This window comes from Rhynchophorus ferrugineus, unplaced genomic scaffold (assembly GCF_030347505.1).
Source record: "Rhynchophorus ferrugineus isolate W39M unplaced genomic scaffold, kcgeb_rfMv2 rfM1, whole genome shotgun sequence".
Taxonomy (NCBI): Eukaryota; Metazoa; Arthropoda; class Insecta; order Coleoptera; family Curculionidae; genus Rhynchophorus; species Rhynchophorus ferrugineus.
Window position 1 is genome coordinate 31,818,094 of NW_027472580.1, and position 26,461 is coordinate 31,844,554.

At 30.0% G+C, this 26,461-nt stretch overlaps 1 protein-coding gene across 2 annotated transcripts in view; it reads right to left on the reverse strand.

The window, feature by feature from the left end:
- Window positions 1-294: 294 nt before the first annotated feature.
- Window positions 295-26,461, reverse strand: part of LOC143206694 (GTPase-activating Rap/Ran-GAP domain-like protein 3) — a 221,983-nt gene continuing 195,816 nt past the window's right edge. Inside the window, exons 13-19 of one of the 2 annotated variants that reach the window (XM_076419361.1) lie at window positions 16,586-16,822; window positions 8,284-8,417; window positions 7,986-8,226; window positions 7,846-7,935; window positions 5,194-5,430; window positions 5,004-5,137; window positions 295-2,756 (exon numbers count right to left, since the gene is read on the reverse strand). In XM_076419361.1, the coding sequence (XP_076275476.1) occupies window positions 2,670-2,756; window positions 5,004-5,137; window positions 5,194-5,430; window positions 7,846-7,935; window positions 7,986-8,226; window positions 8,284-8,417; window positions 16,586-16,822 (1,160 nt within the window). In that variant the 3' untranslated portion in view covers window positions 295-2,669. The remainder of the gene's footprint in view (window positions 2,757-5,003; window positions 5,138-5,193; window positions 5,431-7,845; window positions 7,936-7,985; window positions 8,227-8,283; window positions 8,418-16,585; window positions 16,823-26,461) is intronic. The other variant, XM_076419360.1, reaches the window with a different exon arrangement.

Genomic DNA, 26,461 nt, shown 5'->3' on the forward strand with positions numbered 1-26,461 from the left:
TGTGCTATACTTCATTTTAGCGAGTTTGTTATTGCTTTCAATTCCTACTGCTATTATCTATCATCGCTATTATTTATCATTACTATTATTAATGCTGTTATCTGCCATTACAATTATCTATCTTTGTTATAATTCATATGTATTCTTAATTATATCATAGTCAATGAAAATTGGTTACTCTGGAACCATTTCTTTTGGTTTCAGGCTTTTTGTCCGACCAACTCGATATCAAGATCTTGCATGATTGAAAGTAGTTTCATTTATTTATTGCGTTTGGAAGTTGCTGTGTCATTATTTTTTTATTTATCTTTTTTTTTTGTTTAGGTTGTATTTTAGATTGTTTGCTGAAATGTAATTTTTCTTTTATGTCGAATTAAATTTTTAAGTTTCATCTATTAGTTACTAGTTGTATTATTATTGAAAACCTAATTTTCATATAAACAATGACATCATCATTTATTTTTAATCATTTTATTAGTCTGTGACATATTTCGATCTAACTGATAAACCAATTATATATTTCTGTTATAATTAAAAACATACTTATTGGCAGGTGTTATTGCCTTGATTTGCTGCTCAATTGGAGAGTTCTTTTTTGGGTAATCGTTTGGTCACGGTGACTAATTTGTTTTCATGCAACTTTAATGAGCAAACTATATAAGTGAGATTACCGAACTGTATTTTAGCATTACTAAGTGATTGATATAGAACATTGTATTGAGGTTTTATATAAATAAAAGTATACTTCAATTTATTTAAAAATGTGTTTCTTCAAATATGAATGCAAGCAGGAATTTTCTTACAAAATTTTAAATTTTCCTTTTTTAAATTTGTCCACGAAATGTATTGTACACAGTTTTACACCAAATATGAACATTCATTCATTTTACATATAACCCGTCGATCCGAACGACATCTACTTATAGACAGGGACGATAAAGAAAATAAGTAACTTTCATTTTGACCAGAAATATTAACGTGTGATTTCGGAAATTTAGATAGAAAATCTACACTTAAGTTAATATCACCCTGTACGTAAAATGCATGACAAAGTTCCTTTGCTAAAGTGAGAAACGTAAACGGATACAGGGTCGTTATAGGTCTATAGGTAGTTATAAGTCTTACTTAAATTTCTTCTTTTATGTATCATAGGCTAAGATCAGTCAAAGATCAAGACACCACACTAGCGCTTTATACAGCCTAAAATCTACGAAATGGTTCAGTAGCAAATTATTTTCTATACATCAAGCTAATTTTAATACACAGAACATTTTAGTTTCACAACCATAATTTATGTTTATTGTACATTATTTTACACAAAACAAACATATATTTTTTATATATATTCAATAAATAGTTATTTGTTGATAATATGGCGAAGACAATTAATTTGGTGAACGTTTTTAATTCCGTTTCTATGTTTTTAACTGGCTTATGTTGGGTATAAAATCATTTTATGAATTAATTACCGGTTGACTATAGACCGTCCAGCAATACACTCATATCGTGATGGTAAGCAATTTTTTATTCATATTTTAGATAAAAAATATGTACTTGCTTTGTAAACATATATTTTTTAAATTGCTTTCCATTATGTATTTATATAGAAAGTCTAACATTTACAGACACGCAACTACATATATTTTGAGCCCAAACATATTCGAAAAAGATAAATTTAAGTATTTTAAATGATTTTGATTTTTTTTTATTTCTACTGAACCACATATGAAAAACTTTCGGTAGTACAGATGGACGAACGTACCCGTTCGTTCATTGTTGAAATAGACGCACTGAATTAAAAGTTAAAAAAAATTAGTTACACATAGTTAGTAACTATATAAACAGAGTGTTTCGTGCTAACAGTCTGTATATATATTTGAATGACATCACATACACGTATGGAAAAACTGTAAGGAAGTATTATTTCAGATATACATCTCCGGTAACTTCTATGTTGGATTAATATGTTAATAATAGTTATATAAGAATACATTATATAGTATAGTTTATGTAACGAAATTAGATAAAGATAGTTTTTCTTTAGTTTTGAATCACTTATTATATACCAGATAATTTTTTATCAATATAAGTTGGCATGACTAAAATCCATGTACATAGTATACGTATACTTTGTCTAAAATGCTCTTTTCTTTCGTTATTTAGTACATTTTTTTTCTGTGTCGTGTACTAACTCGATTTGCATGAGAATTCAGAAGAACATGAAGTTCCTTGATTAGGTTTTAGATTAATTATAAGTATTAAAACGTAATTAAATGAACTGGTATATATAAAATGTTTCAAAAATACTCTTGCCAATAATTTCATTTTAATAAAAATATTAAGTACGATAGCTTTAAAATCAAGTACTTATATTGCAGTCACTAAACTTATTCTTGAGCTGTTAATACAATTTAAACTACCACGAGGTAGATAGAAAAATATGCCCTTCGTAGGTGAAGTTTGTAAATGTGCTAGAATCTAATATTTGTTAAACCGATCAAAGGTGTAAAAGTTCCAATACAATTTTAATCGCTAGGTTTGGTATAATTTATGTAAAACTACTAACAGTTGGGGGTAATATGGTCTCGCGTTTCTTTATGATACAACTTATCCTAATAGTACTAGTTTAAATTGCTCATCTGACGAATTCTGTACATGGGTAACGGCTATCATTTCAGTGTCGGTTGAAGCTTCACTTTCATCGGTGGTACTGGCGAGCTGGTGGCGCTTCTTGAAACCCTTGGCGGTTCAGGGACCTGAAAGTAAAAGTTAATGGAAACTATATACGGATCTATTTTTCGTACTTGTTTAAATACTATTCAATCTACTAATAAATTAAATTGTGCTCGTATATACTGAGAAAAGAACCATTTATTCCTAAACCATTTCAAGATCTTAGCGTCTTTGATTTAATTACATTACTAGATCTGAGGGTATAGGAAATAATATTTAACTAAAACTTTAGTCTTTGTAAGACCTAAATATTCTTATCACTAATTTTTTGAAATTGAGAATGATAAACATTTTCAGAAAGGGTGTAACAAAAATAATAAACTATCTAAACAGAGTCCAAAGAGACTTTGCATGCAATCCTTCAAGAACCCTGCAAAACTATTAGACATATGCATACGTCTTTGCAACCTATATAAGCTTCGTTTGACAATAGTGGTCCAATCAAGTAAAACATTATTTGTTGTAAATCTACCTTTTTTTGACATGTTACAGTTAAGAGATGAAGAGAAGAAAAAAGTTAAAAAGTGAATTCTAAGAGAGCAAAGTGCAACGTTTGAAAGAAAAATAAAATAATCGTGTGATACAAATCGTTTCGTTCATTTAAAATGTATCTGAAAGATTAAGAGTAGTGTAAATTGATTAAATTAAGTTAAATTGATTGGTTTATTTTCCTAAACTGACACTGACACTAAGAAATGTTAAATGCTTTGTTTTAAATATATAACAATAATTCAAAATGACAGTTAATCTCCACCATGTTGAATTTTAAATCTTGAAACCAAATTGAAAAATTGAACCAACTTCAAAAAATGAATAAGAAACTTTATGAATAACAGACTTTTAACACAAAAAAGAAACATTTTAAAATAAAATATGAACGTAATAATCGTTGTAATAATTAAATAAAAATCAGTTTGGAGTCGGTATAGTGCCCAAATAGTTATATTAAATTAGATTTGTTTTTTTTTTTATATTGTTTTGAGAGCGCGGCACCGATTTCAGACTGATTTTATTTAGTTATTACAAGGACTGTTACGTATATATTTTATTTTAAAACGTTTTTTTTGTGTTAAAAGTTTGATTATTTTTACATTTTAGTAAGTTTCTTGTTTATTTAAATATTTTTTCTCTTTTTAGTATTAGATATGTAGTCAATAAATTACAATAAGTATTACAATGGATAGCCCAAGTAAAAGTACAGCCCGTATGAGGAAAAATAGGAATAATGAAACAATTATTGAAAATCAGCAATGTTTCAAATACCGTGCCTGTTACACAGACTAGGTGATTTGGACAAATGTTCCAAGCAAACTAGAAAAAAGAAAGTTGCTGCTCTGTTGGGAATCGAACCCGTGAGCCCCGTTTGTCATCTTAACGTTCTAACAATTACACCACAAAAATAGCTGGATACAGTGTTTCGACGAGTTCTCATATGATGTGGGTAGTGCTTAAAAAGCAAACTGAATGGCTTGTACAATGAACTGCTTTCAATTTTTCATCACATCAAATCAGCAATAATATTATACCCAAATAGCTGATTACTTTAGATAAAAAATATGTGAAAACATTGTACATGCCTTTGAAATTTGAGGTATTTCCTCGATTGTCTCCCCTTCCCCCCATGTGATTCTAACTTTGTTCCAATGGGACCATCTCGGAAGGGCACTCTTTTGAATAAAAAAAGAATCTTGAAAATCGGTCCATAATTGACGGAGAAATCGGCGAAAATACATTAAAAAATATATATACAGCCGAACATAGAATCTCCTCCATTTTAGAAGTCGGTTAAAAATACATCCCATTAGATAAAAAGCTGAGCGTAAATTAGACTCAAAATTAAATATATATGTTGATTAGACAGAAGATACTTTCAACTTGTTTCAATGAAAAACGATTGAAACGAGCAAACCCATATAAATTGGAAAATATATATCGTATTTAAGTTATAAAATATGATAGGGTGTAAAACACACAGTGTTAATATGTTTCAAAATACTATTTTATTTTATGGAAAGAATGGGGGACTTGTTGAACGGTGACACAAAAAGTGTACAGATCATGTATGACAGATAAAAGGTGCATGTTTCAATAGTGATTCAGACAGTTTAAAAAGTTAGTCTTATTTTTATTCATTTTGATTAAATGGTGAATGCAGCTTAATTTTTTTTAAGTTTTAAATAATATTTAGTTAACTGTAAAATGTTATACTTGATTATTACTTTTTTATCTGTAGTTTAATGGAGAATGATTCGTTTATATTTTATACATACCGTTAGTTTGCTGTCTGCTGATTTCCAAACTGGTGGAGAGTTCGATGATGTTACTGCATAATCAGGGTGTGCGTTTCTGCTGAGTGCGTGAATAGGGATTCTATAGATCCGCAATGGTTTTATATCAGGAGAAGCTGTAATAAAAGCTTTTAACATATTTATATTCCAGATTTAGAATGGAGTATTTTACCATTTGGGCTTGATGGCGGTGACACCTTCTGCAATTCCTGTTGTCGCGTATCCACGAATAACCTATCATTACGATTCGGGAAGAATTCGGGAGCTGTGGTGGCGAAGAAAATGTCGTTCTTGCTCGTGATTAATTGGAGCTTGGGCATGGTCATGGTGTGGATTAAGTTTCCATTAACCACCAAACGAATTTCCATGGTGTTTGAAGTGAATGCAATAACATATGGAAATGCACAGACTGAAAAAATATTATGTTTGAAGTAATCAGAGTTTAGTATTATTTGCAAGCCAGTTTAGAGATTGTTTAATAAGATCGTGGAAATTAAATAGAAAACAGAAAATTTATATTTATAGTAAAAATAGCGTTTTATTTTAATTCAAGATAACGGTGGTACACTCAAGTTCTATCCATAATTATTCAACGATGCATTAAGTTCCTCTAATTCTCCTCTCATTCAGTTCTTCTGAAATATTTTTTTTATTATTACAAATACGATAACTATTGTGTACATAAATTGCTAATTTTCACGAAGATTTTCAAAATCTAATTAAGGTATAATATGAAATTTTTAGCCCTAGCATTTGAAGAAATTACTACCTTCTCGAACTTATTAAATCTAAAGCTTCTCAAACTTATTAAATCAAAAAATCAACAAGACTGTTAATGTAATACATACTACTATATACTACTGAAATTAAATTGTAAAATTATTATTCTATTTATTATGATTTTGTAATCCGTGATTGACTTTTATTTTAAGTTCCAACAAGTTCTTTTTTCATATAGTAAACAACTTGTGGAATTTTTTAAAAGGATAGGTGCTTTTCTCGGAATAATATTATTTCTATTGGTATACATTATGACTATTTCAATTTTCATCAGCGAGATCTATTGATTGAAATGTGAAGTATTAATATAAACAACTGTTAAACAATCTAACCTATTTGTTAAATTCCATAATTTTGAATTTGTGTACATAGGCATATATTGTCCATATAGTATTATTGAGTTATTTAATATATGCAGACGCTAATCGAATGGAAAGCTCGAACATACATTTTCGATAATAATTTTTGACTTTTGTTCTTTGATCTGAAGGAATCTATTGATTCATCGAACACTTTTAGAAATGTATGGTGATGCTGCTCAGTCATATCTTAATTGTCGCTTTTGATTTTATCAATTTTTGACGATGTGAAAGGCAAATAATTGTCCGCGAGATCAAGAAGTTCATATTAATTCCATAAACAACTGTTAAACAATCTAACCTAACTGTTAAATTCCATAATTTGGATATTTGTGTACATAGGCAATATTTTTCATATATTATTATTGAGTTATTTATTATATGCAGACGTCATGGAACGCTCAAAACTGCATTTTCGATAATACTTTTTGACTTTTGTTCTTTGATCTGAAGAAATCTATTGTTGAAGCTCGTCGAACAGTTTTAGAAATTTATGGTGATGATTTTGATATTATCGATTTTAAAGGCAAATAATTGTCCGCGAGATAAAGAAGTTCATATGAACTCCAATACTTATTGGACGAAAAACCAGCTCAAACTGTCGAAGACTTTTAGACTGCTTAGTATGACAAAATGGAATATGGTTGAAAACGCCATTTCGAATCGTTTATACGTTGCAGTTTCATTGTTTTTTAGACAGAATAGAGTTTTCTGTGGCATATTGTGACTGACAGCTATCCACATCGACACTGAAGCATGGCTATTTCCAATCTTGCTGTGCATAAGGTTGGATCAGCATTATCACATTATCCTTTTCTGTGATAACACTCGGTCACACGTTGTAAGAGATGTGAAAGGTACACTGATGCAGTTCAAATGAGAAATTTTGTCGCACCCAGCGTAATATAGTATAGACATATTGTTATTAGTTTGTTATTAGTAGGATAAAGCTTGGCAGAGTTGGCTAATTTAAGATTGTGTTGCCATGTTGACAGAAATATTAAAAAATGAAAATTATTTTTATTACTATATTAGAAGTACTTTCACAGAGAGTACTGCTAGAAGTATCTATTTTTCCAGATGGTATACGGAATTCGCAATAGTTTGACAGTTCTAGTTACATTAAAAATATTTATAACCTATTCAAAATTATTTTGTACATACGTCAACACGTCGCAATGTTGCCGCATCAACTCTAAGTTTAGTTTAGCTTTGATATACAGCAAAATTCTGATCTACATAAAATAATTGAACAAAAATGTTATCAAATATAATTTATTATAACATTATAGTACATCTAATACAGCTTATCACTATTGATTTCAAGAATTTTGCATACGTCTGAGAACCGGCCTGTCAAATAGGCTCATTCGTTTACGTGTTCGAACAAGTCAGACAGTATTGGGTCTCTTTTTAACTGGAATAAAATGAGAAGGAAAATATTATCTGATTCTATTTTATTGGTATTGTCTATTCTATTCTATTTACAAATTGCGGCAAGATGTTTAATGTAATGTACAAAAAAACTTCGAATAGACTATATATTACATTTTCAAAGTGTAATATAAATATTTTGTGTTAATTTTTCTGGGAATAAATTTAAAAGCATTTGATTCTGTTCTGATATCTTTTATCTGATGTATTATTTTTAAATATCGTATAATAAGGTATCTCACATGTCATACCTATGTCTGTTGGTGCCGAGTTCCAATGAAAATCAAAACTCGATCCAGAAGAATTGTTACTGTCGTTCAGTTTTTGAAAATGGCATGTATCTGAAAATATTTTCATTATATTCCGATTTAACTATTTATTCGATACTTACGATTATAACAAAGCATCAGTTGAATTTCTTGGTCCTCGTATAGATCTAAAGCAGTAACTAAGTGAGCTTTGGAACCCTCCACGGTATGAAGATGTTGAGCTTGTCCCGATCGGCCATTAACAATATCCCAGTGATTTTTGTATCCGATACATACTAAAATATCACCCTGAGACGGAGAAATTGGACTCCAGCCATTATCCAGTATGGTGAGAATCGTAGGTGTTTCACTAAGGTTTAGTTCCTACAGGATGAGTGGCATTGAATATTACGTTATACTGCATTCGTAACAGTGACATACCCAAAAGAATGTAAAACCTTCTATAGTATCTGTATCACTTGCAGGGCACCACTGAGTCCACGCAGCAGAATGTTTCCACTGGAACATTAAAAGGCGCTTACCTATTGCAACACACATCCGTAGTTTTGCTCCACCTAAAATAAATTAGTTAATATAATTGTGTTATCTTCAACTATCAGACATAACACTTTCATTACATTGCAACATTTTATTAGAATGTTTTCAGTTAATTGAAGTTAATTAAGTTAATTTTTGTGTTTATTTAGTTATTTATTTATTTCGCAAGAAATATGTTTTTTTCAATTAGTTTTATTAGTTGCAATATCTTTTTGAAATAAGAACCTGGTATACTGTGTAAAAACCATTAGGAGATGAGAAGGATACAAAAACATACCACTGTGTTAAAAAGACGATAGTCTTGATTGTGATGGCTACTTTATTAGTGTTTAATTGTTGGAAAAATACAGACAGACTCGTTAACCCGAATATCTAGGAAGAATCCGTTTTAAAAAGTATGGGTACTTTGGCAAAAGGCTAAGTTACTAATAATAATTCAAATTGCAAATATAAATTCATTTTGGTAAGGATCAACTGGATAAGGATTCTATGTGTCTTGTTTTTCTTCTGAATTCACTGTGGAAATATAACTTTTTGGCTAGTACCAAAATTGGCCTTTGGGTTATTTGGGATATGAAAAAACTTTTATAATTAACAATTGGCTAGAAGAGAAGGTGATTCGCAAATTCAGTATACTTTGGGAGTAGGCTTGACACACATGTCACCTTAAGTGGTTCGAACCGAGGTGTTCTAATCCTTTTGCACTCCTTCATTCTTTCAATTAAGTTCGTTAAACTCACAATTCTCGATGATTTGTGAGGTCAGGGTCGTGTTGTTTTGATAGAAAGACCTATATGAAAGATCGCCTTGGTCAGTGGACCGATAACTTAATGAGTAGTTAGTGAAAATACATTAAGTAGTGTAAAGTAGTGTTTCATTAATTCGAAAGAAAGTCTAGCTGAAATCTTCAACTGTGAGCAATCAGGGCACAGAGTGAATTCGCAGGAATAAACAAATAAAAGGGCTCCATTCTCCAATACGGAAGTCAGTTTAATTTTTTCCAAGCAGTTTGAAATTATTACTTGATTATCCTCTATGTGGTTTTTTTGAAAATGGTAATAGATACAATTTTGGTAATATCAGTAAAAAGTTAAGAAATCATTAACTATGTTATTTTTGTGAATTCTCACTGCGAAAAATAAATTAGAGCTAAAAATACTTTTGTTATTAGGCAATGGTCTAGGTTTAATTGTCCAGATTATTTAGACAATATTAAAGATAAATTGTCAATAAGATAATATCAATTTATCAGTGTTAGAAACCAGTGTATGTAATTTGTAAAAATGTAAAATTCGTTTTAAACTTGGGCCGGATTTTCTTTCCCATTTTGCCCTAGTTAAAAAGAGACAGAATGCTTACTGATGCGTCGGAATATGTAATCGTATAATTCTACAAAATTCGATTTTTTTATTCGATTTTATACGACTCTCTACAATACTAATGGATCCATCCTGAATTTATTTATTTTTATTTATTTTCCAGATAATTGTTCTATTTCTTTTCTGTTTTCTCTTCATACTTCTGTTCTGTTTCTACTATACAATTTGGCCATACATAATACCACGAATCGACAGAATAAACAGTTTTTCTGCGGTCGCGTGTTCCTCTGGAACAAAAATACAAAAAAGCCATTCAGCTTTTTTCCCGTCCATGTTTTTTATTTCCCCGCGGATATTTTTCGAAGTTATTTTGTCTGAACTGCGTCATTTACGTTTATATTTAGAACCATCTGTTCTTATTTGTTTTGCTTTATCAATGACAGTGAATCTAAGAGTATGTTCATGTTTATAGCGATATTTTTATTCGTTTTTAAGTTTTATTGTTAAGATATAAATAAAAAATAAATATATATTTATTCAAAAAATATTTATTGTTAGCGATCTATAATTGAACCACGGCGATTTGAGCGGAACTCCACTCTTTCTCCACCCTTGGGTTCAATTATGTACCTGCACTGCTTTTGGGACGTTGAGGACTATTCCACCAATACAGTTACTGAAACCATTTTCTTCGAGGCGTTTGATCGGGTCGTTTGAATTGTTCCACAAAGGTATTTGAGTGGCTGATTTCTATAAAGCGATTGTTTGTTCCTGTTTATGTCGCTATTTTTGTGTGCCTCACATAGAGCACGATCAGCATTTTCAGAGTTTTTGTGAATTAATTATAATCACTATTATTACGTTATCATGTATAATATCTTCAGTTTTAAAAGTATTGCGTATTCGGTATTTGTGGGATAATAATAAAAAAACCGAGACGTCATTTTCCTTGGAATAAATTTAGTTATCTAGATTAAGGATGTGTGTGTTACTTAGCATTGTTTTTACCTGGTATGTATACAATTATTTATATAGAGCATTTATGTTTATATATATATACATATTTTTCTATACAAGCACAATACGAAACGACACAATAAATAATGAAAATATTACCCAGCGTTTAGCCGTTCAAGATATATAGCGCCAAATTGTATTGCCCTTTAAAAATATGTTTATAAAGTGACATCGATTAAAAACTTAATTATTTTGGGAGGGGTTATAATAATAATATTTTGGCTTAAGGCTACAACCGAGATCGAGAATTATGGTAGAATTTTTTTTCGATCTAACACATGGAGATAGAAATATTCAGTTTTCAACAATTATGTTTACAAAGAAGAAACTTTATGCTCTTTTTGTTTGCCTTCAATTAATATAATACAATTCAAAACCAATAAGCTGCTACTGATTTCATAGACAATATAGTATCTCCTGATTGTTTTATTATATTGTTAATAGATCTTTAAGTTGTCTCTCTGATTTAACTTTCCGATTTGACCATAATATATTATATATATCATACATTTTAATTTTTTGTTGTTATTCTTTAAAATATTACTTGTTGATATGTTTCTGCCATTTTCGCATATGTTATATAATTTAACCATTTTAATTATCCGATCCACAATTTTCACAATAAAATTTTAAAAATAATTATAAACAGACACGGACTTAGTTTGCTTTCACTATGAGGGAACAAAATGATCGGAACTTTAATACGTATTATTTTAATCCCACTAAAGATATATGAAAATAGGGAAAAAGCTCTATAGACAATTTGGATTATATTTGCCAGGAGATATGTTGTGTTTTCAGTTAGGTTGAATCGTAATGTAGTCCACCATCCACCAATACAGTCACTGAAACCACTTTCTTCGAGGCGTTTGATCGGGTCGTCAATTAGGTTGAAGCTTTTTATATCTACATTTAATTGTTTTTATTTATATACATTATATTTATATATCTTATGTTTGAGTATTTTTGTGTTTTATAATATTTGTATTTATATAGTTATTTTAATAATTTTTTTAAGAAATCGCATTTCGGTTTGGTTTAAAATTTAATTGGTTTGATTCATCAAATCCAATTCTCAAACAATAACAAAAAGGCCAAAATTAACAATGATATGACCTTTTGTTGCTTTATTTAGTCTAGGGTTGATGCGGAAACAATTTCATCAACTTGTTTTTAGGTATTTTGTCGATGGTGACCTATATATACCAGTGTAATTGTCTCGTTAATTTAACATATGTTGATAAACTTAATATGACAATTATGATAAATCTAATTATTGGTACGTGCCTCGTGATATTAATGTTATGCGCGTTAAAGTTAAATGCGCTGCCGGAGCTGCACGAACAATTCACCGTCAGTCACGATAATAAGGGTCGCGGAACAAAATATCCATTGTTAACGTCTGCGAAATAGGGCAATAGTGGAATATCATCAAGCACTTATAATTCGGTTCTAACATTGCTTTTGTCTATCGGGATTAAAAACTTGCATTAGGGCTGAACATTTTCTTTTGTCTGACGTGTAGTTTCATGCTGGTATTGTATATTTTTGTATTTAAGCTGTTATAAAAGTAAAAATAAATCTAGCTATATTTACACATTTTGAATAGTATAATTAGTTTTTTTATTACTCTTAGTAGTTCATCAATCTACCCAGAAGGCAATAAGTATTTGTTATATATACATGGCATGTAGAAAATCACTTCATTAAGTGATCTCCTATACAAAACACTTTTTTAATCAATTATGTAGATATATTTTAAAGCTTACGTTTCAGTCTACGCACTGTCACTGTCACCTCGCATATTCAGCTAATTAGCGAGTACAATGGGATACACTGACACTCTTTTGAAGTACTTTACACAAACACGTTGAATTAAACTCGTTGTTACATTACATATACATTTGGTAATGTTTAAGTCCAAGTTGTTTCCGTTGGGCGAGTATGTGCATCTTCCAAGTTATTACCATACTTTATCAAAGACCTGAGATCTGTATAGACACGCAGCTGAATAATATATTTTAGCGTTTAAGTCCTTATTGATTTTGTTAACAAGTCCATGCACTTGATCAATTGTTCCATGCTCATTGCGAAACCCAAATTGGTATTCTGGAATGATCTTCCTTTTTTCAATTAAAAGAGAATCATTATTATTTGAGCTAGTCTGCAGATGCTAGGAAAATAATTAGTTCGTAATATAGCATTAAATATGAATGTTAATTTTACTCCCTTCTCCGATAGTTTCTATAATATTTTCCCAGTTATTTGATCAGTTATTAGATCCAGATGCTTTTTTACATTTAGTCTCTCTGATTATTATTTGTTGAGGATTGATTATTATTTGTTGTTGTTGATTTTTTTTATCTGGTAAATGTAGTATATTTTAAATGGTAAAAGCAAAATTTATTGTCGTTAACTTAAGATAGTTCATACGGGAACTGTTTAAAGACATTTTTTAAATAATCTGTGAAAATGTCGGCCTTTCTTTTGTTGATTTTAGTTCAATTATTTTCATCTTGGTGGTGGCAGATTTTCTAGATGTCAGCCAACTTTTTCAGTTCTTTTATCGTTTTATTAAGTTTTTTATTAATTTCTTCAGATCTTAGCTGTTACCATTCAGTTCGCAATTTTCTTTTTTCTGCAGTTTATTATAAAATGGAAAAAATCAATAAGAATATCAAGCAAAAGTACATTTTTTGGGCTAAAAATCTAAAGTCTAAAGGTGTAAAAAAATTCCGCCAGTGTCAAAATTCGTCCAACTTCTTTCGTATCGGAAATATTATTATTTATTTAACCTATTTACCACACGTAATTTGTATTCGACTATATACACACAATTTAGCTTAATACCTACTTACAGATCAGTTTGAAATCGGTGCCGAGCCTAAACAATACAAAAATAATAGTATAATTTTGTGACATATACACAAAATTACGAATAAAACAAACCTACTTTATTGCTCTGCATTGACTTCAAAGTGATTAGTTGATAAGGTTTTTATTTATCTTAATTTAGTTATTACAATGATTATATTATCTACATCTTTTATTTAACGTTTTTTTTTTGTGTTAAAATCTAAGTTTGATTATTTTGTTTACTTTTTAGTAAGTTCCTTATTTATTTTCCGAAGTCGGTTCATATTTTTGTTAAAATATTTGATGTTTAAATTATTTAAATCCTTATTTTTCTCTTCTAACATTACCCGTTCTCAAACAGGTGTGATTCTTGCATTTTGCGCCAATATTGGGGAACACTGTCAATATCAATTATTCCTTAGACATTTAAGAATGATTATTTATTGGTGAAGATGAAATGAGGCCAGTTCCTTTTCGTTGGCATAATATGATGGCGGTTCGAGTCTAAACGTCAAAATATTGCACAAATATTTATGCATATTCAAAATATTTGCAATATTGCAAATATTACATATGGTGATGTGTTTACATACAATCGCTATTTGATTGATACAGTTTTTCGAAGTTTGAAAGCAAAGTTATTAAATTTTAAATTTATTATGTTTGTAAGAAAAGGATGATGTAAATAATTAATAGTTTTTCCTTTTGGATACTTAATTGCCATGTCGTTTCGTCTGGCGTAAATTAGCAGAATATGAATGAAAAGAAAGATTGAAAGAAAATCTAATTTACTTTTTTTTAGACATTTTCAGTTAAGATCCGAGAAGGAAATAAAATGATTTACGGTTTTTTCTTTCCCTGATTTCTTTTTCGTAACATGGATATTTTAAAATACGTATTCCTAAATTAATATATTTTTACTGAATAAAAAAATATTGAAATGTAATAATATCCTAAATGCCATTATATTATATATTATAATATTTTTTTTAGAAATTCTTGTCATCATTAAAATATACTGAATTAATTAATTGAAATATATTTTAAAGTCTCCTTTTACCAACTATGGGTTTATCTGGATTGGACCTACAGTTTAACGTGGACTGCGAATCACGGTCCTCGGCATTAAGCCTACCGACTGGCGAGTGACCAACTTAGAAATCATCTGGCTGGGTAAGACCAGAAGACATCCGGTCCTACCCAGCCTGGTTAGTGGCGTGACTGGGATCATTTTCCTTGTCGGATTTTACACTCTTGCCTAGAACAATAACAAATTTTAAATAATTACAAACATAAATTTACGACCTATCGCCTTTACCACTGCGCCACCAAGCCGGCTTTTTTTAATTCTAAATATAAGGAATAGGAAATATTTTTACGGATTATTTTGAAAAGTACAGCTTTACTGCCAAATTAGAAAATTAAGGATCAATTATAGATCTTTATTCTCTGTTGGCATTTGAATTCTATATCGAAATAGTGGCGCATCTTTTGAGGCATGATGTTTTACTCATGATCGCAAATCTTATTAGAAATCATTATATATGGATTTTTTCATTTTTTACATGTTATTTATTTATGTTATTGTGCTTTAGTTCTCAGCTTAGGCACGTTATTTGCTGTCAATAACGATCTCTTACAATTTTTGTTTTGTTTGAATCTCATTTTCTGTTGAATAGGTCGAACTTTATCAAATATTTTATTCGTAGGTTGCTGTCGTTGGTAGTAATATTCACAGTTCGTTATTATATCACAGAAAACATGAAATTCATGGCTATAAAATAGATGTATACTTTTATACACTATTATAACCAGATTAGACTCGATATCAAGCAATTAGTTAGTCGGGGTTAGTCGGGAGATATTCTCAACTTAAGCCAATTTAGACCTAAGGAGTGCAAATATTGAGTTTCACACAACATTAAACCAACTAGTAATCAAACGCACCCAAAACAAAGTTTTAATTACCAATGCTTATCTCTACGTAACCAACAAAAAGCTGCACGGTGACCTCGAAATCAAATGGCTATATGAAGTGATCCAAGGTTTCGCTTTTAAACACGAAATAGGGTTGCTAAATCAGAGCAACATGGAAACAATGGTCAGAAAATTGAAGCGAACCAAATCACACGAACTTTTAATTTGGGAAATACATACTGATACGTATTATATACATACTTGTATTAATACGTAAATACATATTAATACAAGTACAACAGAACAGTAGTAATAAATTAATTTGTAAATTAAGATTGTATTAAGCTTATCTAATGTGAGATGTAATTAAGAAAAAAACTATTGTAACATTTTAATATAGAGCAATATGAGTTGTTTAATAAAAGCATGCCCATGTTAATATGAAGTGAAATATACTGTCTGTCTGTATAGGTATTATAGTGTATGAAATATAACTTTATTTGAATGAGTTGTTGCTTAATCATTCAACTCACGACTGAGGGAATATTAATCTATTAAGTTGAGATTTTCAAAGAAAAAATGTCACTACATGCTGCCAATACCGACACGCCTTTATCGAAAATCTTATGTAACATAAAATCATTAAAAGCAAATTTATTTCTCTCAAAACTCTCTTGTATTATTGTAATGCCCCCGGTGACCTTATGGTGAAGCCAATACTTATTTACAAATCATTGAATCCAAGGCCATTGAAAAATAAAAATACGGACTGTCTGCCTGTGTGTGTCGCCTGTGTCACCTGCATTTTATTAAAAATAAACTTTGTTTTGTTATATTTGTATTTTCTTAATACATATGACTTTGTGACTGTACGTGTTTTTTGTTATTTTTTGTTTTTATCAGCAACTAAAATATAAATGCGAATATTTACGTACATATGTACATAGATTATTCTTCATTAACGAACATACAAATAAATTTAACTAACAAAATTGCATAGTTTTCTCCTTGCTGCTGCTATCTTATAGGAATATAAACCCCGTGGATAACGAGGGATTACTGTATTAAAATTGTACCTGATCTGGATATAGCATAAAGATGGGTTCCCCTAGTCTTCTCCATTCGATGATCCTTCAAATCTAAACGAGTTTTAGTGTCCGTCATGCTCCCAATTTGCGATAATCTAAAAACGTAGATTTTACATTCTTTACTCGAGGAACCCGCTCTGAGTAGGAGTATGCCGTGTGGTTCTACGACATTCAGTTGCCGAACTTGAAGGGTTTTGTCGAATATCAAGCGATGAGATGTTCCATCTGAAATAAAAAAATATACTTAATATATAATTAAGAATATACTTTCATGTTGCATATTGCTAATATATTTTTTAAGTTGTCAGAAAAATATTATGTGAGGAAGATAAATATATAATATAAATGTTACATATGCAAGTTTAAAACACTAATTCATGATATATATGACGTTTAAACCCATGGCAAAAAGCTGTAGCAAGTGGTTTTCTCCTTTTCCCTAGTTTTGCATCATTAAGAGAGCTTTGTCGGTCGAGCGGGTTAAAATTTGGGCTATACGGAAGACGTGTCAAAACTTTTAATCAAATTTTCATTAATTTTGCTGATTTACTAAAGATGTGCGTGGTACATACCACGTCTTTTCTCGTGATTATTGTAAACCATTGGCCGAGGTCCATTACATTTATAACATCGTTATTTCCTAAAACAAGTAAATTAAAATTTGCAGTGGTGTTATATAAATTTAAAAACTCATTACTATAAACACAATAAAATCTCCAATCGCATACCTTTTCTTTATAGAAAGAAAATGAGCACACTATGACGAAAATGACTAATGACCTCTATATTTAGAATGTGGTACGGACTCTTGTTCTTCACACGCCCTGGAGTATGGATTCATTAAATGAGTATTTACCTTTAATATGCAGTAGTAAATGTACTTGATTTTAGCAACTTGAAATACATTGACGCTTTCCTTCTTCAAATTCTTTGAGTTGGTTTTCGTCCAAGCTTTAAATCCAACACTTTTAAATCATTGAAGCCAAAACTGATAATTGCGATATGGCGGAGCAGCATCACCAAATTTCTAAAAGAGTTTCGGTAACAGATTTTTTAAAACCAAAAAACAAGAGTAATGAATGTGGAGAATGTATTTGCAGTCCATGGTTAGCGTCTGCATATATTGAATAATTCTAAAATAGATGCATGGTAAGCTGTTATTATATCATCTATTTCATTAGATTATTTTATGTAGATAAACATCAAAACCATCAAATTTAATAGTTGTTTACATTGGTACTTTGTGATTTCACAAATAATACTGATCAAAATACATACAACCACCTAATTTATTTACTTATAGCCCTAGAAACACCAACATTAAAATCGTTGATTTTTGATAGTTTTCCATATCTTGTGAAAATATTATAATTGATACGGAGTTGTGCTTGTTGCCTATATTTTTGTAGTTTACGTTTCCATATTGAACGTATTTTACCACAAATCACACACACAAAAACAGAAATTTTGAACGGGTAGGTAATCTACACGTTTCAGGGACATTTGAAGCCTTTAAATCAGACATTTTAAAATCATTAGACTAGCAACAGTATTTTATTCAGTCTCAAAAACCAAACCAACTTTTAGCAGGTGATTGATGGTGTTGCCACTTTCCATAAGGGCATTTTTTTGAGAATAAAGAGTGAAGTTATTCCTAAATAAAAACTCAAATTCACTTTGTTCTTAGTCATTATATATTTGTAAATAACAGTACATTTTTTTCAGTATAATTCTATTTACAAATATATACGGAAACATTGCAACTATTTATAGATATACTAGAATTCTTAAGTCGTTTCGACTAATGTTTTCCAATAGTATTAATGCAAGTTTTATTAGCAATAACAGAACAACAATGTTTATAACATCACATTCATCAACAAGTTTGATTCATTTTTACGACCTCGTAAATTTTATCGTAGCTCCTGCTAACAACATTGTTAACAGTGCACTGGTATTTTGTTTGAATCGAGTTGCGATTACACCAAAATAAATTAGCGGAAAGTTAATAAAGATTACCTTTTTCACTTGATGGTTAGGTTTTTTATAGTTGAGTATAGCTGATTATACACATCCCAGAAAAATAATTAGGGAAATATATTTTTTATAGAACGCAATTTAAGAAGCTTAAGATTAATATTTTCACTTAACTTTTTATTGAGTTAAATATTTTCTCTAGAGTCATATTCTCAGATCTGCATAAATAATAAATAATAAGTAATCGCCGTGGGTTGGTTTGTGTGGCTACCAGTATTTTATTTTCAAAGTAGTTGGGGAATAATATTCATTAATTAATATTTACGTGTATCCCAAAACTTTGAGGTCGTGACCTTTTCAGTCGTCGGTTGTGTTTTCGATGGGTTGGGATGACTTTCATTAACATAAGTTTGGGAAAAAAGTAATTTCGGTTTTTCCTTATAGACTACTTTATTGTCACATATCTCCAGTATGTCTTCTTCAATGAAGCCGTACCAAAGTGTATTTGAAAGGAACCCCCAAAAAACATTCTAGATAAAAAAGTAGCGTCATATATTTATTCAGACCATAAGGTTATATTTCGATATAATTGGTTGGTTTGCTTTCGTTATTGAAATTGCGATGTTAAAGATGAACTTAATGAAGTTGAAAAAGTCCATGTAAATCTTCATCATATGTAGTCAGAGTAACATATTTCATTAATGTAATAATTATAAAATAGTTTTGAACCATTTATATATGATTGGATGTCAAAAGAAGCTCGATTCTTGGGTTCCACATTTAATTAACAACGAAGTGGAATGGACCAAGGTTCCATTTATGAATCGCTGCTGTAACAAATTATTACGGTAGACTGATCAAATCATATGATCAGGTCAAATTTTTTGGTGGGATTAGAAAGAAAGTGGTCATCGTGAGTAGCTCAAAGCCAGCCAAACTATTAATTACTCTTTAGAGCTATTGAAGCAGGCGATGGAAAAAAATCGACTAGAACTTGATCTGGAGTAAAAAATTTGTCTTCTATCACGACAATGCTAGTCAGCATATATATTTAAAGATTAGGCAAAAATTGAGATTGGAATTGTTCAAGAGGGATAATAAGTTTTTTTTATCAGAAAAGTGACAACAGATCAATGACAAAAATGTATATAATTAAAAATTAAAAAAATACTTTTTCTACAATTCATTATAATCGCTAATATACGAGGTTGTTATTTATAGTTGAAAAGTTTTCTGTATAATTTTCTTTAACTTTGATATAATTATAATTCCAACATTTTCAAACGTTTATTTTAAGAATATCTTTAAAATATCTCCTTCTCTATTACTACCTTTTTTAATGATTATATTTTTTCACGGCAAATTTTTTCAAGTAGAGGTGAAGGCCAGAAGCCATATAAGACATATATAGGCTAAATGTTTCTATTAAATTGAATGATAAAACAGCACGTAGTTAATATCACCTAATTTTTAAAGTTTTGCTTCCAAGTTCGTTTGAATATAGCAACAATAATTAGATTTTATTTTTTACCCCTTTAAAGGTTCCACTAACAAAATTTCTTTTATCAACGAAAAAAAAAACGCTAACACTTTTTAGACTGATGGTGCGATGCTGTGGATAAAAATTAATTTAGTTTAACCATCAAATTTTAGTTAAATTATCTTGGAAAATCTTAAATTTTATCGACTTTCTCGGTGATTTATTTATTTTAGTAATCGTGAATTAAGTTTGAAGCACTACATTTTAAATTCAATACTTCATTATAAAGAATGTGTGCTTTGTTACTTTTCAATGTATCATTGGGGCATTTTCGAAAAAATGCAGCTGCTTTTCAACCAGACTATGTTGCATTGATAGGAACAAGTGATAATTTATATAGTAAATGAATACGCTAGATAAATCAAATAAAAGCTTCAATTTATAAAACATTTGTTGTCAAAAAATAGTATTATCTTTTATTCAAAATGTTCCTTGATAGGTAAAAGTAAACGCTTATAAAAAATTGGTTAGTATAAAATATAATAAACCATTATAACAGAGCAGTTATCTGAACTGAATATGTAAAAATAATGGATTTATTGCCAAGTAATACTCTAAGCTTTTAACATCCCCTTTAAAAGCTACTTCTAGTTATTGTTCATAGTTGGGAACTTTTTGGACTCATAGCCGAAATGATTTTATAGTAATAGAATTACTAGTATTTTTAAACAAAATATGTAAGTTAAGGGTCAATCTAAATGATATAAAATTTGTATGGCAACATCTAGTATTTTCGAAAATATATATGGATTATTTTTTAGGGGAACAGTTCATAGGTTTTTATGAAAACGTTTCAGTATAGGTCCCTTAGGTTGTTTATTTTTTAAATATAATTTAGAGTCACCTTTAGTTCTCATTTCTAAAAACTAGGGGTTATCTGGACTGGATCTACTGTTTAACATGGGTTCCGAACCACGGTCTTCGGCATTAAGCCTAGCGTCTGACAAGTAACCAACTTGGAGAACATACCAGAGAACATCTGGTCTTACCCAGTCTGGTTATTGGAACGAGTGGCATCATTTTCCTTGTCAGATTTTGCATTTTTACATCTGATCTTGTCTAAAGATAATAACAACTGTTAAATAATTATAACTATAAATTTATGACCATGTCCCAGCAAGATTCGAACCTGCCACTATCGCAATAACAAGAAAACTATAACATTCCAAGAAAGTGTTGTCATTAATTGTTCGGATGCAAAGAGGATTTTGTTTGTGGATCACCACATATTCTTAATAGAATAGTCTTAAGTTATAATTATGTCCTTTTTGGTCAATTGGACGCAAAATATTTAAAAAAAAGTAATTTTTTATCAATCATGCAGATAAAGAACTGAGTTTTAAATAAGTGAATTTACGTACGAATTGCTTTAGAGTCTAGCTTATTTGTCAGATTTAGCTTAATTCAGACCTTTGTTGTCATTCAAGGGTATTTCTAATGATCTAAATATTTATTGGAGAATAATTCGATCTCCACTTTCGTTTTTGAAAATATGCGTTCAATTGTTTTATGAACTTATGCTCCTTGCTTTGTTAAATAAATTGTAAGTGCCTATATTTGCGTATATATTTATATGTTATTGTTATGTTGGAACATGCGGAGTTATGTCCCAAAACTCATAAAAATAAACCGGCTCATACGTCACACCTACACGATGTTTTGGGTTTTAGGGATCCCCTCCGCTCTCCCCGATAATGTGAAACAAAACGCATCGAAAACATTTTCCGAAATTAGGCCGCTTACCAAATTGAATATATATAAAATTCAACGGTCCATGTGCGAGTTTGGCGCAAGCCGAAATCTACCTGCAGGTGGGCGAAAATAAAGTCTCAGAGGTGAGAGGAAACGATAACAATTTATCTCGAAGGGAATTATTCTAAAAGGTTCCTTTTCAGTCAGAATCGAGTCTTTGTCATTGTGTTTTTGTGTTTAAAAAATAACGTTTCAGCACATCTTTGAGAAAAACGTTGGCGAAAATACCAACAATGAAATCAGAATAATTTTACATTATAATTGATTTTTTATTATATTTTTATTTTTATGCAATATTTTTTCTAAACTAGCTTGACATATTCTACAGCCACGCGTTGTTGCTTAGGAGAGGAAGTGGTTAGGAAGTAATTTTTAGATTAATTTTATGTTTACCAAAGTTTCTTGAGGTAATATAATTATTTATTATTTAATAGAAAAATTTTGGAACAGACAATGCGAAAATAGGTGTATTAATATGATTAGATTTGTTAGGCTATTTAGGCAAATTTGCAACAAAATGATACAAAAGAACATACAATGTAAATGTCAATTAAATTTGTGAGAATAGTAAGTCGGTATATTGTAGAAGGTGGACATGTATGTCTGTAATCTATAGGCAATATTGTGTTAATCATTGGTCCTTGTTATTTACCTCAATGGCTGGATTATTATGAATTAATATCTCGATATCCTCAATAATGAAGTTCCTACTATGACTAACATATTGCTGCTTCATCAGACATTTTACCTAGCTAGTACAATTTTGCTACTCTAGCCTGGGCTCAATTATTATTAACCATTATGGTTTTAGAGAAGAGTGAAGAGTAGCTGTCTATTAGCAATTATGTAAATAAATTGCTGAAAATATTTATTTTATTATCATACTTTTTTTTAGAAAATTATTTGTAAATAAATTGCTGAAAATATTTATTTTATTATCATACTTTTTTTTAGAAAATTATTTGTAATTTAGAACAAAAAGTAATATGCTTTTGAAATACTATATCGCCTACATTTCCTTTTCAAATAAGGGGACATATATTCCTGAATTTAGGTCACAAACTCGGAATATACTTAAGTACAAGAATCGTGTTAAAGCAAACGGGAATACGAATATTGTATCTCGGTAAAATCGTAAAATATAAATATGACAATTTCTTATATTAACATACTGACATGGATTTATTTAGATGATAACATAATATGCGAATTTTTCTCTTGCTATATTTACTTACTATTTTATTGCTATATCAACACAACGAAATAAAAGTTATTTGAGAATAGATTTTCGCCATTGATATTGTAAGAGTATTGAGTTACTCTCGAATATATTTTCGTTTTCGTAAATGTAAAAATAATTGTTAGCCAATATGTGTACCGATAGAGAAGCCATTTATTGTATTGATCGAAAAAAACGTCAGGATCAATAGTATTAGCTATCAAAATAAGTTCTTCGCTACATACTAAAATAAAATAGAATGCAGAAACTGAGCAAATATTTTGTCGCCAACTTCATAATATTTCAACTCAACAAAAGTATATTTTAGTCTAATTTATTAGAATATTACATGGATGATTATTATAAACTAGCTACTGATAGTTGAATATTAAATTGTCTTGCATCTTGAATAATATATTGTGAATTTATTACATTTTTTGTTAGTTATATGTTTAAATGTTAATAACGGTGCCTTTTTTTGACTTAAAATACATTTTTTAAACGTTACTCTCGCCGCTGGCTAGTTTTTCTTATAGAATTTCAAGGCACACTGTAATACTTGCTCTCTGTAGAGTGTATAGTATGATAATGTTTAATTTATTGTTTTTACCGTGTTCTGTAACACCACCTGTTAGCAATACGAGAAGGTCGAATTTGTATATGGGTAAACGGTGGAACTTCAGCCGAAATGTTGTTATCGAGATTTTGATTACCAGAAGAATGAATCTGACGGTTAATAGGCTCCTTTAAGCTGGGCGGAAAAGCATAATTACACGTAGAGTCCATGAAATAGTTACTTTTGATGTAATAATCTATTATGTTTTTTTTTTGTTTGGATTAGTTACGGCTTAATATCGACTGTTTTTTTATACATAGCCTTCTGTATAAAAATGGGTTTAATGAAAACATCATTGAAAATTCGTCCAAAATTTTTTCAGCGCAAGTTTTTTTTTAATTATATTAATTTTCCTTTAAAATTTGCGCTAATTAAGTTTAGTATATATGACTATGCAATTTTTTCAAAAGTTATTTGAATTAATATCATTTAAGAATACAAAAAACTTTACAATAACGTCAAATTAAGAATAAAAATATATAAAATAAGGCCATATTCATATAGCGATAAGCATTAACCATCCTAGTCACATCGTTCACCAAGCTATACAACATTTGACGCTATTTAACTGTGGTTTGCAGCACTTGATAAACTGTAGGTTCAGTAACTAAAAAGAGGCTGACGTCACTATAACTTATATACATACATACATAGAATATTGTGATATTTTAAAAGAGAAAATAATATAAAATATCTCAATATTTAAGTAGAGATCCATGGATCTGCAATAACAGATGAAGTATATAGATACAAATTATCGAATGTTTAAAATTGCATCTTTGTCACACATTACTTTTGTCATTTGATTCGAAAACCACCATTAGAAATTTATGGCTAAGCTGCTCCATCATATCTCAATTGTCAGTTTTGGTTTGAAATATTTAAAATTGGTTATTTTGCTGTAGATGACAAAGGACCACCTAAAGGATCAAAACGGTCTGATAATAATTAATTTTAAGATTTATTAGTCGAAAACCTAGTTCAACTCTCAAACATGTTTTTAAAGACAGTATAGCATTCGATGAACCAACTTTTTTTAGACACTCACACTCGATGGAGTATACCCAAAATGAGATGAAAACAGCTACCATACAAAATGCTCTCACAAGGTCCTATCGAATCATTTCAACGTCATAGTTTCATTGCTTGTCAGGCAAAAATGAATAATTTTCAGTGGCATATTGTGACTGGCGATGAAAAGTGGATGCATTACGAGAATCACCAGTACAAAAGGACTTGAGTGAATCCAGAAGAGTCATTTACATCGAAGCGAAATAAACATAGACATAACGTCTTGATGACCCTGGACGGATGCAATCACCTAATATATCATTTATTTCCACGATTCCCTATTTTAAACTGATTTATAAAGATGTTGCGTAGAGTGATGGAATAAAAATGTCATGCAGGTGTTCAACAAGTTCACCGAAATGACATCGAATTGGATTGAAAATATCGGAAGAAATTTCAAGAGACTCTTCTAGGGCAGCTTATTAACTCTTATTGTCCAAATCGTTTTCAACGAAAAAAGTGGGACGAGAAAAGAGAAGAAAAGATTATTTTAAATTTTGTATCTAATGGTCCAAAATATTACAGTAATAGTCAGAGTATTGCAACCATTTGTGAACTAAAAAGTGTGGAGAAGATTTCAGAAGTCTTTTGTTTTGATTCAGGATTATTGTGGTAGATCGAAGTTTTATTTATACGTTTGATTTAAAACTACCTGAATGGTTAACGGGCTGGTCTGTTTTCTAATAGATAAGAACCTTCAGTTGTGTCGCCGTTCAATAATTCGCCTCTTCTTTCCGTAAAATAAAAAAGTAAAATAATAGCTTTTTTGTTTAATACGCTTTCACAAAATTTATCTTACATGGAACGACGCACAAGATCTTTTGATACCTTTTAAAATCGGACTCGAATATATTTTGTCCCATTGCTAATGAATGCAGCTTGTTAAATCTCGATAATATTAAAATTATATTGAATTTAATGATGAAAATATTAATTATTAGTATGGTCTTGAATTTTTAGTTTCTTGTTAATTTTAAAGTGTTGACAATTAGACGTTTGCCCTCAAACTGCCCGAGCAACCTAATATAATATATTATACCCACCAATCCTCATTTGAATTTAATAGAAAAACTTTTTTATTTAAAATGTAACCTATACGATATATTTTGTTGAGTTGGCGTTGAGATAGATAAACTCGTATTATCATTTGCTTTTGACAACATTCTTATATCTACGTGTAAATGAATTCCGACTCTGCGGGTGGAATAGAGCGCTCACGTCATGTTTCATATGGATTCATTTCGAGAAGCGACCCAAATTTGAAAACGTATATGTCGTTTTTATATAAAACTGGAATATAGGTCATGTTATAGGACATAGTAGATTTCCGACTTTTTCTTTGCAATAAGCAAGACACAGAAAAACTCTATTAATATATTTCTCCAGTTTTTTTGTTAGTACTGATGGTGAAAATTCGGCCTCTTTGCTATTGTCTACTATTTTTCAATTTGTAACAGTTCAGAATGATATCCTTTATATTTGTATACTAAATTTTTATATTGCTTATATTATAATTTTAAAGCTTAACTAAGAATAATATGTTTTTGTTTTGTATGTACTATTATGATCAAAAAATAGTAAGACGGAAAACACATAGTACGTTCATTATGAATTCTCTCTGCTAGCACAAGCCGTAAATGATAGCTAACCATCATCATGAATCTATAGCTGACACTCGAGGAGAGTGTC